At 35.7% G+C, this 15,096-nt stretch overlaps 1 protein-coding gene across 1 annotated transcript in view; it reads left to right on the top strand.

Moving 5' to 3' along the window:
• Nucleotides 1-880: 880 nt before the first annotated feature.
• The window catches only part of LOC145293946 (replication factor C subunit 3-like), a 43,043-nt gene continuing 28,827 nt past the window's right edge, over nt 881-15,096 (top strand). The window contains exons 1-2 of the mRNA XM_080140808.1: nt 881-1,046; nt 7,359-7,564. Of these exons, the coding sequence (XP_079996934.1) occupies nt 960-1,046; nt 7,359-7,564 (293 nt within the window). The 5' untranslated portion in view covers nt 881-959. The remainder of the gene's footprint in view (nt 1,047-7,358; nt 7,565-15,096) is intronic.

The following is a 15,096-nucleotide window of genomic DNA, read 5'->3' as shown; positions in this document are numbered from 1 at the left end:
ATTTAAATTCGGGTTTGTATTACTGTACACATAGATTCGAAAAGGTTGTCAAAAAATAAATATATAACAAATAAAGGTTATCAAAGGCAAGATAAGTTACTTTTCTACCAAACTGGATATATTTTTCGTGTTTTTATTCAATGTAACATATTTATTCAGCTCGAAAAACATACAGTGTTTATGTATTGGAAAATTCAAGATGGCGTCTGATTCTCTCTTTCACACGGTAAGTTTGGGAAAAGGTGTTATAAATAAAAAAAACTATACAAAATACTATTAAAAACCCGCCGAATATATGTCAACCTATGTCACGGTAACATATATTGAGCGAGTTTTTATTTTTTTGTTTTTTGACAACTTTTTCGAATCTATGTGTACAAGAAACCCTTAAATTCCTAATAATTATAATCGCTAATTTATTTTTCAATTTATTCTTTTAACTGATTTCCTTTTTGTAATCTGCTTTGGTAATTTTCAGGACTAATTTCATTCGGCTTTTATGGAGACGAGTTTAAAAAAAAAATGGTTTTTTTTTTACTTAATATTGTTTCATTGTTCGATGGATTATTTTTTCTTAAATTATCTCTTGGAAAATATGCGTATTTTTACTTAGTCAATGCTAGTTATCTCCCCTAGACAATCGTTTCCTTTCTCATTGGCACCATTTTAATAAATTCATTGAGAAATTTTCATCTCTATTTTCCCCATGGGTCATTTCCCCCCCCCCTATTTATCCACTTGTGTCGTTTTTTATATGCGTTATTATTATCTAAATTCGAACCTCATCTCTGATAATGACAAGTAGTCAGAACGAGAGAGGTGAAAATGCTGGTATTTCCGAATTATATCCAAGGGACATAACTCTAAATGACTTTCTTTTAGCCGCTCTCTAAAGTGGCGGTAAATCTATCCCGCGTGTTATTGTTTCATTTTTGCGACCGTCTATAGGAGCTGACAAGATGAGTTTGTGGGTTGATAAATATCGACCTACCTCGCTCAGTAAATTGGATTATCACAAGGACCAAGCGAGTCTTCTTAAGAAACTGGTTCGTGTTTAAAGAAATCATTTAATTTTTATTTATTTTTCAGATTTCGTTTTTAAACGCCTCAATTTACATTCAGGAAATCGTCCGTGCAGGTGTCGGCTCTTTTTATAGATTTTATTTTATTTAACTTTGAATCATAAAGTTTCCATATTTGATAATTTTATCTGAAAAATTAGTTGGCGGACCTGCACGAGAATCACCCCCCCCCTTATATATTTTTTTTTCTGTTAACAAACCGTGCTGAAGTTGCTGAACTGAAAGGGACGAGACGGGACGATAATTATTCTGTACATTCAATTAATAATGTAAACAGAATTTGGTACTTATGCAGTTTACTCAGTACATTAAAAAATGAAAATATTGAAAAAAAATTATATAAGTACTCGTTATGTAATAAAGTTTTCGGGTTTGTATAACTGTACACATAGATTCGAAAAAGTTGTCAAAAAACAAATATTACATAAATGTTATCAAAGGCAAGATAAGTTACTTTTTTTTTTTTTTTTTTTTTTTTTACAAAGGCATCACCACATGGATAAATTTTTCGTGTTTTTATTCAATGTAACATGTTTATTCAGCTCGAAAAACATACAGTGTTTACCGATGTATTGGAAAATTCAAGATGGCGCCTGACTCTCTCTTTAACACGGTAAGTTTGGGAAAAGGAGTTAAAAATAAAAAATACTGTTAGAAACTCGCTCAATATGTTACCGTGACATAGGCTGACATATTTCGTTGGGTTTTTAACAGTATTTTGTCTACTTTTTTATTTTTAACTCCTTTTCCCAAACTTACCGTGTCAAAGAGAGAGAGAGAGTTGGGCGCCATTTTAAATTTCATTTCTTATTGCCTGTTTCCGGGGACGAGGAAGGGGTACTTTAAACGAAAAAGTGGTTAACAAAGGACAAAATGAAAAAGGGATTAAAACAGCAGGTAAACATTAGCTTATGCTACAGCAGAACAAACACCGACCACTCTAATTTGTTTTTTGGTACTTATGCACTTATTGATCCGTGTTGAAATGATACCGTTATTATTTAAAAAGCCATTTTTAACATGGGGAGGAGAGGGTGTTTGTACCTATTCTGTACTTTAACCTTACAATTGAATTAAAAAAAAACTTTAATTAAACTTAGAAATACGATTTAAAAAATTGCGCGGATCAGTAAGTGCATTAGCACCCTTTTTTTTTTTTTGTGGGGAATTTCTCCACTGAAAGGTATAGGTTAACAAGGATTTTGCAACAATGGTTTGTTGCGACTTGTGACTAGGTAAAAATTGTAGAACCTTGTCGGTCTGGTAATAAGGGTAATGATGATTCAGTTTCCTTCAACTCCAATCCCAAACTGAACATCACCACCAAAATTCAGTTCACTCTATCCTTCTTATAATCCAGTTAGCCAATCAAATAAGTTAAACATAACAACTACCAATATAAAAAGAGTCATCACCCACACAAAAGATTTCTGCTGCCACTCTTCCTGAGAGTCGCAGGTAAGTGCTTCAAGTTTTCTCAATATTTTAGAGGTATTCGAGGTCGCTGACATCGAATCAAACCCGTCGCAAATTTACCGTTTGCATGGTATTAACCCCTGCACCTTGGGACTATTTTTCGCTATTTCACTGCCTTCGTTAACACTACATTGGAGGCGGGTGTGTAGTTTAACGGATGCTTCTGCAGTTTAATTGACCATTTTTCCGTAAGTAACGTTCCGACATTTACAGAGTACAATACTCGTTTAACATTTTACAGAAATTCTGGCACTTCTGCATGTCAGTGACATATTAGTAACAGAGACGACTTATCGAACCCTGTTCTTCAAAAGCGTCTAGCGGCCATTATGTGAACCTCAAATATAAACAAGTGTTTACAATACACAAAAATGTATAACAAAGTAAATAACACAAAAATATGCCGCCACAACCGCCCGCCTTTCACCCCCTCCTGTGGCTCCTGTTAAATGTAATCCTTGTGCTTTTACAAAGAAACAGATTCTCAAGGAGATAGCTAGAGTCTATGACCCCTTATCGTTGAGCCTCCTGGTTTCATTACTGGACCGTATTTTGTGAAGCAAGTTTTGTGAGAAAGGATTTGAAGCGGATGAACCGGTTTTACCAAAGTCCTTGCCCCATGGATGAAACTTTCTTTTAACCTTTTCGAATTGGAGACCATTTTCTTTTCTGTATTCGATGAGAATGAAGCAGGCAAACTCTTTCTCTTCTGCGATGTATTTCCAAAAGCATATGGATTTGCTGCATATGTGGTGCAAAATTGCAGATCTTGTATGGTATTTCCAAAGGTTAGGGTGATTCCCTTGAAAAGGAAAATGCTTCTCACTCTGGAACTCATGGCTGTGTTATTGGCTCTTTGATGTTTGCCCACTATTTTAACTTTGGAGTATTCACTCCTTCTCAGATTCATGTGGCCACAGATTTGCAAGTGGACTCTGGGACCATTGTGAGCAAGAACCTGTTTGCCCGGAATAGGCTGAAGGACGTCCAGTGGATGAGTGTTGAGCTGGGATTCACACTTGGCTTGTCATTCTCATTTCGGTATGTTCCAACAGCTGAGAACGCTGCTGACTTGATCACAAGAAGGATAAGTTTGGAAGGGTTCAAAAATCTCTTCCAATTCTTATGCTATGGTCCGGGTTGGTTGAGTAATGGCATCACTCCATGGGCTACACAGGAGTTGTCTTGCTTCAGCCAACACAGCCAAAGTATAGCCCGTTATTCTTAGAATGCTGCTATCTTCCATGGAAAGGAATCTTCTACAGTTCTCTTCCTTTACATGGTTCTTGAAAGTGACGTCCGTGGTCCCCAAGTTTATCAATTGTGTCAGTTGGAGGTTGACAGTGAAAAGCTGGTATCTATTCTACTCATGAAGGCAATGCAATGCCAAGTATATGCTGAGGAACTGGATTTCCTGCTAGATCCTTCGGACAAGACTTTCCAGCTTGTTCATCGACAGGGAAGGATTAATCAGGTCAGGTGGCAAGATTTGGTAAATTTCACCACTTTAGTATGGAGGTTAAACACTCGGTTCTGTTAGCAAAACATCTCCCAGTGACCAATCTTATAATAATGAATGAACATTAGGTGCCAACACTTAGGAATTGCATCCACTTTGGTTGAATTAAGACAGTCATGGTTACTGGATATTCAAAGGCAAACAGATGGTGAAGACTGTCTTGGCTTCATGTGTTGTGTCAGAAATACAATGCCAGACAGATCTTGCCTTCCAATGTGGCCAACTTGCCTGCTTATCATATCTAACCGGCTGTTCCCTTTAAACATACGAGAGTGGATTTCATGAGTCACCTTTCAAGTAGGAAGGGTGATAAGGAGATGAATGATGAACAGGTACCTGCTCATCTTCACTTGTCTTAGCGTTAGAACTGTACGTTTTGCAGTGGTACCGGACATGAGCATGTTGGCCTTTCTGCAGGTATTGGTGCGGTTTAGGAACCTGTATGACATTCTGACCACTATTTATTGCGACAATGCATGATTACCAACAGAAATTTTGCTCCTATTTGATCAAGTTCTGTTTCGTTCCACGTTTCTCTTTCTGGTTTGAAAGTGTCTGGAAGAGGAGTAGTCAGACAATCAAGAATTGTCTTTACAAGATGGTTGGAAGAGGTGAGATGGATTATTTCACCTTACTAACCATTGTATCTGATATACATCAGGCTCTTAACAACTGCCCTCTAACTTATCAAGAATCAGCAGAGACTGAGTTAGGGGTTGTATCTCTCAACATGTTTTTGCGGCTTGATGAGAATCCTGGGCTGCTCTTGAATCTGAATAATGAGGATTTTGCCTACACCTCCCTCCCAGTTGAGAAAGACTTCTTGTTGTAGTAATTCTTCTTATGCACTCACCTCTAAAAGACAGAAGGTCGATACATGGGCGGCTGGGAGAGGAAGAAGTGGGCGTGGTTGGTTTTATTGGAAAGAAGGTGAGACTTACCATGAGAATTCCTGAGACTTCAGAGAGATAAAAGACCAAACTCGGACAAATAAGCAGCTGTGCTTTTGCTCAAAGCAGAAAAACGGTGTCAGGAGAAAAAGTAGCAATCTAAAGAAAGTTCTGAGGTGTGTGGCTAAAGGACCCAGCAGTTTTCACTTCTCAAGACCATGCAGGTTCGAGACCAGTGTCTGGAGAAATTCTAAACTCTACTAAACTATAATTGTTAAATCTGTCTTCTAAGATTTGCTTCCTTCGTCCATTCTACTGTTGAGGAATATAAGAAATGTATTCCAGAAATATTTTTTCTTGCATAAAAATACAACTGTCTTGGCATCATGATTTGTTCGTTATATTGTCGTCGGACGTGAAAACCAAGAATTTGTTTTAATTTTTCTATAAACTTTCTTTGAAACAAATAGACAGCTACTGCGTCATGCTTGAGACAATCAGATATTATTACAAAATTAATATGCTCAAGGTCAATTCTATTTCTATAGTAGCAGATGAATGGATGCAATGTAGCTTGATCATTATTCCAGTGGAATCCTTGAGCTGCATCTTGCAAAAATAAATAATTCTCAGAAAAATCTGCTATTGCTAAGACTTCACCAACCTTCAAAGAACCTTTTCTATCAGAACAAAATTCTCGTATCTTATTTTATTTATAAATGATGTCCGTAAAAAAATTCTCAGCAAAAAGAGTATATTTGCTGATGACAACACGCTCTATAACAAAATTGAGGGGGGAAAATAAATGTATACATACTGAAAGCTATTGCTGAAACTGTAGAAAATTGAATGGGGATGTAAATGGCTGGTAACATTCAATGCTGCTAAGACTGAACTTCTTTCCTTTAATAATTACAAAACATCTTCTCAACCACCGATTGCGAACTTAATGTTCACAGGCAACTTGAATTGGAACAAATACATTGAAGACATTGCCAAGAGTGCTCCTGAGGACATAGGCTCATTCTCTCTCTACCGTGCTAGAAAATTGTTCAAACCGGAAAGTATCCTGTATCTCTAGAAAGCCACTATTTACCCTGCATGAGTAATATCAATTATTCAAAACTAAGCAATTTTCTATTTTTATAGAATTGCTCTGATTCCAAATGGTTATTGGTAGAGTGAAGGGTGGAATGACAGGCGTGAATTTTAATAAATAGCAATATGTGCAGTTATCCTGGTTAAACAGCCCCACATGTGAAACTATCCCTGTAGCAGGTCACCAAATGTGATCCGTGCTCCTCTTTCGCAGGGGATCTTTTGCAAGGTATCTTAGTGTAGCAGGACCTGTCAAACGATTTGGTTGGTATTAATTTCACGATTGGGTTGATATGCCGCTGCTTCCTCGATCCGTCATGCTGGAAGGGAATCAATCTCATGCACACAAAAGAAAGACAAACTCGATTCTCTATTCTACTGGTTAATTCAAGATAAGATATACAATATATATACTTATATACAATTGTATGAAGTTCAGTGTTGATTTTAAGATTCCACTGAGCCCAAAAAATAATAGATTAATTTCTCTTTCTCAGTATGGCGATAGAAGGATGCGGGAAGAGGAGGGGGGGTTACAACCCTTCAATTGTGTTTGATTCTCTCAAAGTCTCAGCTCAATTCTCCGGTTTCTGTGCGGGGACCTGTTCATAAGTCAGGTGACGGGGTGGGCCAAGGTCACTTCCTGGCCCAGTTGCAACTAGTTATGTCGCCTCAGGGTTGCACCTGTGGGTTGCAGGCGTTGTTATCACGATCGAAAGGTTAAGCCCGTAACCTCGTTGGTCTGGTAACTACACTCAAAGGGCAAACAACCCTAAGTCATCACTCATTGGCATCGGAAACAAAATGATGTTTTTATTATGACTCTCAAGGTGACATTAACTTGTCGCTTTCATAAAATAATGGAATTTATAAATTAAATCTTTCTCTCAGCAAGGTTGGTTGCTATCGCCCGGCCACAAAACAATACTTAACGAATAAAACAATCATATCTGCCAAGCATTCTCCAATGTTTCAGGAGTATAAGCCTCCCCCTAGTGGGGAACCCAATCGCACCCTGGGATGGTCACGTCACAATAAGTATTTCCTGTCTTTGCAATAATCATCCTTCATTTTTGTTAGTTCCTTGTATCAAGTAGCTTCATACCTTGTCTGGAGCGATTTCTGTAAAAAGTGAAGTCAGACGGGTTTTACATTGCTCTGTTCTATGCTAATAACCATCCCCTCCTGCTCCCTTTACAAAATGTTTTCAGTATAAATATTTGGGTTTGCTTTCCATTTTCTCTTGATTTTGTAAATTATTATTATTTTTTTTTTTTTCCAATGCGGACATAGGTCAATCGTGGTGATTTTCCTCATTTGCTTGTATATGGACCATCTGGAGCTGGAAAGAAGACCAGGGTAATGGCCCTTCTCCGGGAACTCTACGGCAACAGTGTGGATAAATTGTCCAATCGGATGTTCTCATTTGTTACTCCTTCCAAGAAAAAACTCGACATAATGACCATTTCCAGTAACTACCATATCGAAGTAAATCCCAGGTAAATATCTGTACGAGACTTGAAACATCATTATTTACATCTTTGAGAATTGTTCTCCTGGAGTTTTGTTGCGTTTGCAAAATGAACAAAAAAATGACAAAATGCATTTATAGATGATCCGAGAATACAACAGACAAAATCTTAGCTATTTATGTTAAATAGGGACTGTGTTATTGTTGGGATAGTCCAGACAGGCTATGTACACTTTGGAAAGTGCAAAATGAAAACTTTCTTTGCAAAAAAAAAAAAATAAAAAGAAACGCTGACCAATTTTTAAGAAGGTGCCGAACAAAAACTATGTTTTCTTTTCTATTATTTTTCTTTTTTAATTTTCTTCCTTTGAAGATTGTAATGCTGGGTATGAGGCAGCCAAATTAGTTGCCAACATTGCCCTGCTTTTTATTCAAACCAACCGAGAGCTCTTTTTTTTTTTTTTTTTTTTTACTGAATATGATGATCAATGTTTAATAAAATAGCAGTCAAAAATTAATGAAAAATAATACAATTATGAGCAAATAGTCATCATATGGTAATTTAAAAAAAAAAGAAGGAACTTGTGCAACTTATGGACTGTGCTAAAATAATAGCATTATTTAGAAAGCCATTCTTAATATGGGGAGCCCCCCCCCAACTATTTTGTATTTTTACTTAACAATCTAATGAATAAAAGATGCCGAAAAAGAATTTAATAAAAAGACACCATTTGCCAATTGTCTGCTGCTGTGATTTCATTTGCGAAATGTTTTGCCACATTGCGGTATTTTATGTAACCTGCCCAGATTATACCAATGATAACATGGTCCCTATTCTGCATAAGTACTATCATCTTGTCACTCCCTCCTCCTCCTCCTTCTCTGCCATTCAATCTGGCTCCTATCACTAACTTCTTAGACTTTAGTGGCAATATGCTATGTTATGGATGAACAAAAATAAAAGTCAATATTAATTCCTTTTCTCGAAAGGACATATTTTTGCCAATGCTTGTCTATCAAAAAAATGTTTTTGCAATTATCTCTAACTACCTGGCATTGCCTGGAATGTTTTTTACATTTTTTTTTTAAGAACAAGGACCGATATTATTTTCTTTTATACTCTTTGCTATTTTTATACTCTTTGCTATAAATAATTGGCTAAACAGAATTAAATATTTCATTTAGACAAAAATGAAATACAATTATTACAATATTTATTTTTAACAAATACTACAAAAATCCATCATTTGCTTAAGGCATGAAGAGCTAATCATTTTGTAAGGAAGGAGAGGGTTGGTGGTTATATATTTTGTCAGTTCTTACCCTATGCTAAAAACTGTCACCAAAATACCACATTAACTCCATGGGTTAGTTCTACTTAGCTTATCCTCAATTTCTTTTTAAAAAAAAAATCTTATTTACAAAAAAAAAAAAAAATTTTTATTTTTATTTTATTGACATTTCACCCCAAACAAGGCACAGGGCCACAGTCATGAGGGGCTACTATTTCGAACCAGATTTGCAGGGATACTATTTATGGAGTTGGAAAACAAGATGTCTGTTCACATTACACTTGAATTTCTGCATGTCAGTACAATAAAGGAAGCAGGGGCTTGGGAGGAAAAAAACTGAGAAAAAAAACTATTCAAGTAGAAGGCTTTACGGCATCTAGGGATCTCTACAGTGTAGGGCGGAATTTTGCTGCTTGTCAGGTTTGTTGGGCTCCAAGCACTATTACCCCCTCGACGACTTGTTATTGAAATATAAAACAGGCACAAGGATGCCACGTTTCGTCGATGGGACAGAGGTTCGAGTTTTGTTGATAGTTCAGGACCTGTTAGGTTGGTGACTCTTTTTTTAACCCCGTCAAGAAGCGATAAATTAGTGGCAGATGCACCAATAATACTCTATGCATGGGCGAACTATAGCCTTGCAGAGAGGCAAGATACTCTCAGGTGTGAGTAGCCTTCAAGCACGGTATAAAAAAATTCCATTGTGGAGAGTGGAATGATATGTTTAAAAAAAAAAAAAAAATTAAAACTTCTATTAATTCCGCCCTTCCTCCTGAAGAAACTCACAGACTTTACTGAAATATAAGATGAAAGATAGTTTTCGAATATCAATGAAAGAGATCATGTGCAAAGTTAATAATGCAGCTCATTCAATAATGTCAGAAGAATGAATAATTGTTAAATAATGAATGAGAAAAATCAACGTTGAAGTACCTATTTACAATGCCTCCCCACGGGACAGAGTTAGACACCAGGGTCGTTTTTTAACGTGGAGAAAAGGTACAAAAATAAAAATTGTCTCAGTCGTGAAGGATTTCTCCTCCACTGAAAGAGAACGAGAAATTGAAGTGCCGCATCTGAAGAACAGATACTACACTTTGATCTTGGCCAAAAGGCAATCAAACGTTGAAGTAGAACATATTTATTTCTTCCCTACACTAATAGATGTGACACAAGGGTGGGAAAGTGGGATTTAAAAGTTGGCACATCTCAGGAGCTTGGCCAGCCCTGTTGGCATTCCCCATAGAAGTGTCTCAGGCGATTAGCAATAAACTAACCCCTTCTTAAAAAGAGGAGGCAAAGCCTGCGATGGTGGACCTCCTAGAACTAGAGATGTGGAAGATCCATTTTTAAATACTTAGCAGACTGAAAAGTTTTCCAAGGTGTTAAGAAGCATTTCTCCTTTAATATTTGAACAGCTTTCACAAGAATGTTAAGAAGCATTTCTCCTTTAATATTTGAACAGCTTTCACAAGAATGTTAAGAAACTAGTTCTAGTTGCAGCTATTTGATTGGAATGTTGTCAGAGTTGCTTTACTGAAATTAAGATTCTTGATAAGTTTAACAAAGTTCTTAGCAAAGAGTTTAGCCTCATTAGATGGTGACGAAATCACCTCAGGTCCATAATGGTTGGGATATACACGCATTTGTTCAGATCCTTGTTTTTTTATTCACCAAAACTCTTAAGAACCAAATCTCAGCTCAGTTACTTTATACTTTACAGACTGGGCATATAACTCCCTCGCATTTTCTATAGCCCTTTTGCAGTGATTGCAGGTAGCTTTAGTTTCAGAACTTTGTTGAAAGAAATTGAAATAGTGATTTCTATGTGTAGTGGCAGCACATTCAAGGCTGAACCCCAGTTGGCAGTTTGGTTTCTGTTAGAATTTCTTGGAGTGTATATCACTGTCTATACTGATCGTTAACCAATAAGATGGCTCTGAGATGGGTATATATGCTGATGACACTACACTCTATAACAGGCACGACAGGAAGACGAATGAACACATTTCTAAAGAAATGGCAGAAACATTAGAGGAAGACCTCCAATCTGTAGTGGAATGGGGACAAAAATGGTTGGTCACATTCAATGCTGCCAAGACTGAACTAGTTTCATTCAATAATTACAAGAAACCCTCTCTACCACCTATAGCAATGGCCAATGACTCTTTATCTGAGAGTACATCTTTCAAACTCCTTGGCCTAACGTTCACAGGAAACACGAGTTGGAACAATTACATTGAAGGCATTGCCAGGGCCGCTGCAAGAAAGGTGGGCTCTCTCTACCGTGCTAGACAACTACTAACACCCAAAAGTATCCTGTACCTCTATAAGGCCACCATTCGCCCATGTATGGAGTATTGCTGTCACATTTGGGCTGGTGCTTCTGCTACTAGTCTCTCGCTCCTTTACAAGGTTCAAAAGAGAGTCGCAATTATATGTCCTGAATTGTCCTCTTAACTTCAGCCTCTGTCCCATCGACGAAATGTTGCATCCCTGCGCCTGTTCTATAAGTATTTTAGTGGTGAATGCTCTGACGAACTGCAATCACTTGTGCCCCCTCGACGGACCCGACAGACTGCTAAATCCCACCCCCACACTGTAGAGATTCCTAGATGTAAAAGATCTTTCTACTCCAATAGTTTCTTCCCCAGAACCACTAGACTTTGGAATTCCATTCTAGATCCCTGCTTCCCCAACAGTACTGACGTGCAGAAGTTCAAGTGTAACGTGAACCGACATCTTGCTGCCCAAATCTCTACATAGTACCCCAGTAGTTGTTGTCCCTGATAGTAGCCCCCTACACCAAAGTAGCAATTTGCCTTGTTTGGACTGAAAATGTAATATATAAAAAAAAAAAAAAAAAAAAAAAAAAAAAAGATGCTATAAAAGACGCGTTCTTTTCAAACATGAAATGCAGGGGTATTTGAAATATGAACATCCAGAAGTTTTCCCAGTCAACAATTGAGTATTGATACACTCTTTGATGGATAGGGACATCTGAGGTCTTGTTAAACTTTTATTTTATCTTAATTTAAACAACCAAGTGATCTGATGATCCCAGTGGAGACATAGCGGAGGATGAGTACAGTTTAGGACATGTTGTTAGTAAAAGACCTAGAAAACTTGTAAATTGTCTGTTAGCATCCGCTATGCAAGTGGATTTGTTGACAATCTGTGTTAAATCATAAACAAGGGGAGAAATGATAATAAACCCTCTCTTCGTCATCTGTTTGGTTTGAGTGGACTATCCATTCAGTATTGTGAACATTGAAATCTCCACAGATGTGGATATTGGCAGAGGGATGAGAAGATAGAATATGGTCAATTTTCTCATCTATACGTTCAAGGTAAGTACTTTTTGATGGACCGTCTTTTTAAAAATCTACCAAAAATCAGGTAATTATCCGATCAATACGAAATTTTCAGTGATTATTAAGAGAAGAATGAACTTTATAACAGTGTACTTATTTTTCATAAACGATATTTATATATATATTTTTTTTTTGCTTACAACCCCCCCCTTGTTTTGAGGGGGTACAAATATGCTTAAAATAATCATCTGAAACTGAACACAACATATTGTGTTGTTGTAAGGGACAGAATTATAGATTAAAAAAAAAAAAAATTGTTTGCATACCTTATTTTGACGTCTGAATATCAGAACTTTGATTGTGTTTAATTATTCCGCTTTTGAATTTTGTAGTGTGAAATTCGGTGAATATGTTAAGTAAAATAATTAATTTAAGTTAAGCAAAACAAAAAAAAAAATTTTAATATTTATACGAAAAAAGCCATTTTAAAATCTTTGATAAATAAATTAACAATTTTTTTTTAGCGAGCCGAATAATGCATGTCCATTATTAAACAGGGCATGCTTTAAAGAATCGATACAAAAAAAAAAAATTCGATAAATATTGTGCCCTTTGTGTTAAAAATAGCATCATTTTTTTGATCCCGTTTGAAAACGTTTGCCGCCTTTCGACTACGGTGGACCAAACGCGCTGAAATAATTTTTTTTTATTCTGCTTTAAATTGCCCCCCCCTCCCATTTTGGGGAGCTTGGCCCCCACACACATACACATTAAAAACCAAACTCATACAAATGATCACCCATCTGGTACTGGCCAGCCTCAGCGTTAATAATACATTGAAATTTTCGTCACTGAAAAATAAGTTTTTTTTTGGCCTGTTTGGTCTTCCATAGTTTGCTTTTTATCAAATGCAAACGTAAACATTGTCGATCTAGACTCTAGATCTACGCGAAGTAACTGGTTGCCTATATGAATAAGTGGAATTATTTGAAATCCAGGTACTTATATTATAATATTTTTGCATATTCTCTTAGAAAATCATCCTAAATCTTAGTTAGACAACAAATAAATGAATTAATTATTTCAAAAACCTTTTTTTTTTTAAATATCTATGTATGTTTTTTGTGCAAGACAAAAAATGTCAATTGTTAACTTTTTGGGAAAATTTAACATTTAAAATTTAATTAAAAATAGTAGAAAAAGTTTTACATTATTCTGTTTTCTATATGATAAAATTCAGGGTTTTATCTTTCTGGAAAAAAAAAGTTACTTAGAAATAATGGATTTTAATAAATGGAATTTCGTTTTAAAAAACAACAACAGTTTGATTTTTCAGCCATTTTTGCCGATGCCTATAAGTTATTAAATCAATCGTTAATGTGATTTGTTTTAATCTCTACAAAATTATTGGATGTAAAAGAAAAAACAAATTCTTAAATTTTCAGTTTAATTAAAAGAGGATTTGCTGAGCATTTTCTAGCCAGAAATGACTAATCTTGACAGTTGAAAAGCTTTCAAATTTTGAAGGGTCACAAAGGAAGATATTTTTTCGGCTATAAATGGCTGACTTGTTTGCAAATGAATCAGTGTTTTGCGTTTGATTTTATTTTGTAATTGTTTTCTAAAAAAGGACCTTTTTGAATTTTATTTTTTATTTCATTGAACAATCGATTAATAGTAAAAAAAAAATGTAAGTTATGTAGGGGCGAGAAACACAGATATGAAAGTGCAAGTGCACATGATTTTATTAATATAGACATAAAGACATGAATAATAAAGCTATTTAAACTCTTTACAACATGCAATTCAATGGCGGCCTGAAAGTGCAATTTTTACAAAAAAAATTAAAGTTTTGTAGCTAATGTGCTTAAATTGGAGAAGTTTATTAAAAACTACTTTTAAATGCTACCTTTTGCGTTAATATTTGCATTTTTGGTTAAATTCGCTACAAATATGACCTCAAAAGTAATCAAAGGGGAGTAACTCTTAATATTCTTATCTCCCTTAGTATTTCCAAGATAATGGCGCTGTTGTGCTAAAGGCGGATAAATCTGAGGAAGATAACTCCTAATTTCTAAAAATAAAATGCATATTTCACAATAAATAATTTGGGACGCTAAACGGTTCATATTGGAAATTGTCGAAGTAGTTTACGAAAATGAAACACGTTAATTAACAAACTTTAACAAAAACGAATACACAATTTTTTTTTTTTAATAATAATAAAAAAAAGAATGCAAATGAAAAATATTAATGCACGTAACGTACACAAAACTGATAGTAAAAAAAAAAAATTTTTTAAACTGGTTTGACAATTTTTACGACGTATTTCATTCAGCACTATTTTTGGTCCCTGGTTTATCAGAGAGGGACCTATGTTTTCAGTGGCTTCTGTGCGTCCGTTAGTCCGGATGATTGCTATTAGTTTTTCCTAAAATTTTGCCACAAATTGTTTTATTTAATAGATGTGCACAGTAAAAAAATCTTTTTGGAAAAATTTCCCTTGCATCTCCAGGGTCTCAAAAAAGGTCAAAAATGCCTCCAAATGGCCAAAAATGACACGCTTTGGCCCATAACTTTTGATCCATCCATTAGATTTTTTTTTAAACTTGGCCAAAATGTGAAGGTCATTATTCTTAATATAAATTCAGTAAGGGTGACCGTGGCAAAATTCTGGTTTGCATCCTTTCAGTGCTAAAAACGCCTCTTTTTATGGCTCTCTTTTCATATTTCTCAACAAAAACTTGATATGTCTGACTATATAGTGTTTTTTTAATGGTGGTCAACTCAAATATACATGTGTTAAGGCCTGAAACTGTACCGTTATCTATTTACATTGAGATTCAGCGTCCACAGGAGGTCAAAAATGCTCCAAAATGGTAAAAAATGACACTTTTTGCCTCATAGTGTTTGAGCCATCTATTAGATTTTCCTGAGACTTGGCCAAAATGTGG

This window comes from Euprymna scolopes, chromosome 15, assembly GCF_053919585.1.
Source record: "Euprymna scolopes isolate OS-2025 chromosome 15, ASM5391958v1, whole genome shotgun sequence".
NCBI lineage: Eukaryota > Metazoa > Mollusca > Cephalopoda > Sepiida > Sepiolidae > Euprymna > Euprymna scolopes.
Note: the sequence above shows the minus strand (reverse complement) of the source record. Positions and strands in the feature narration are given on the sequence as shown.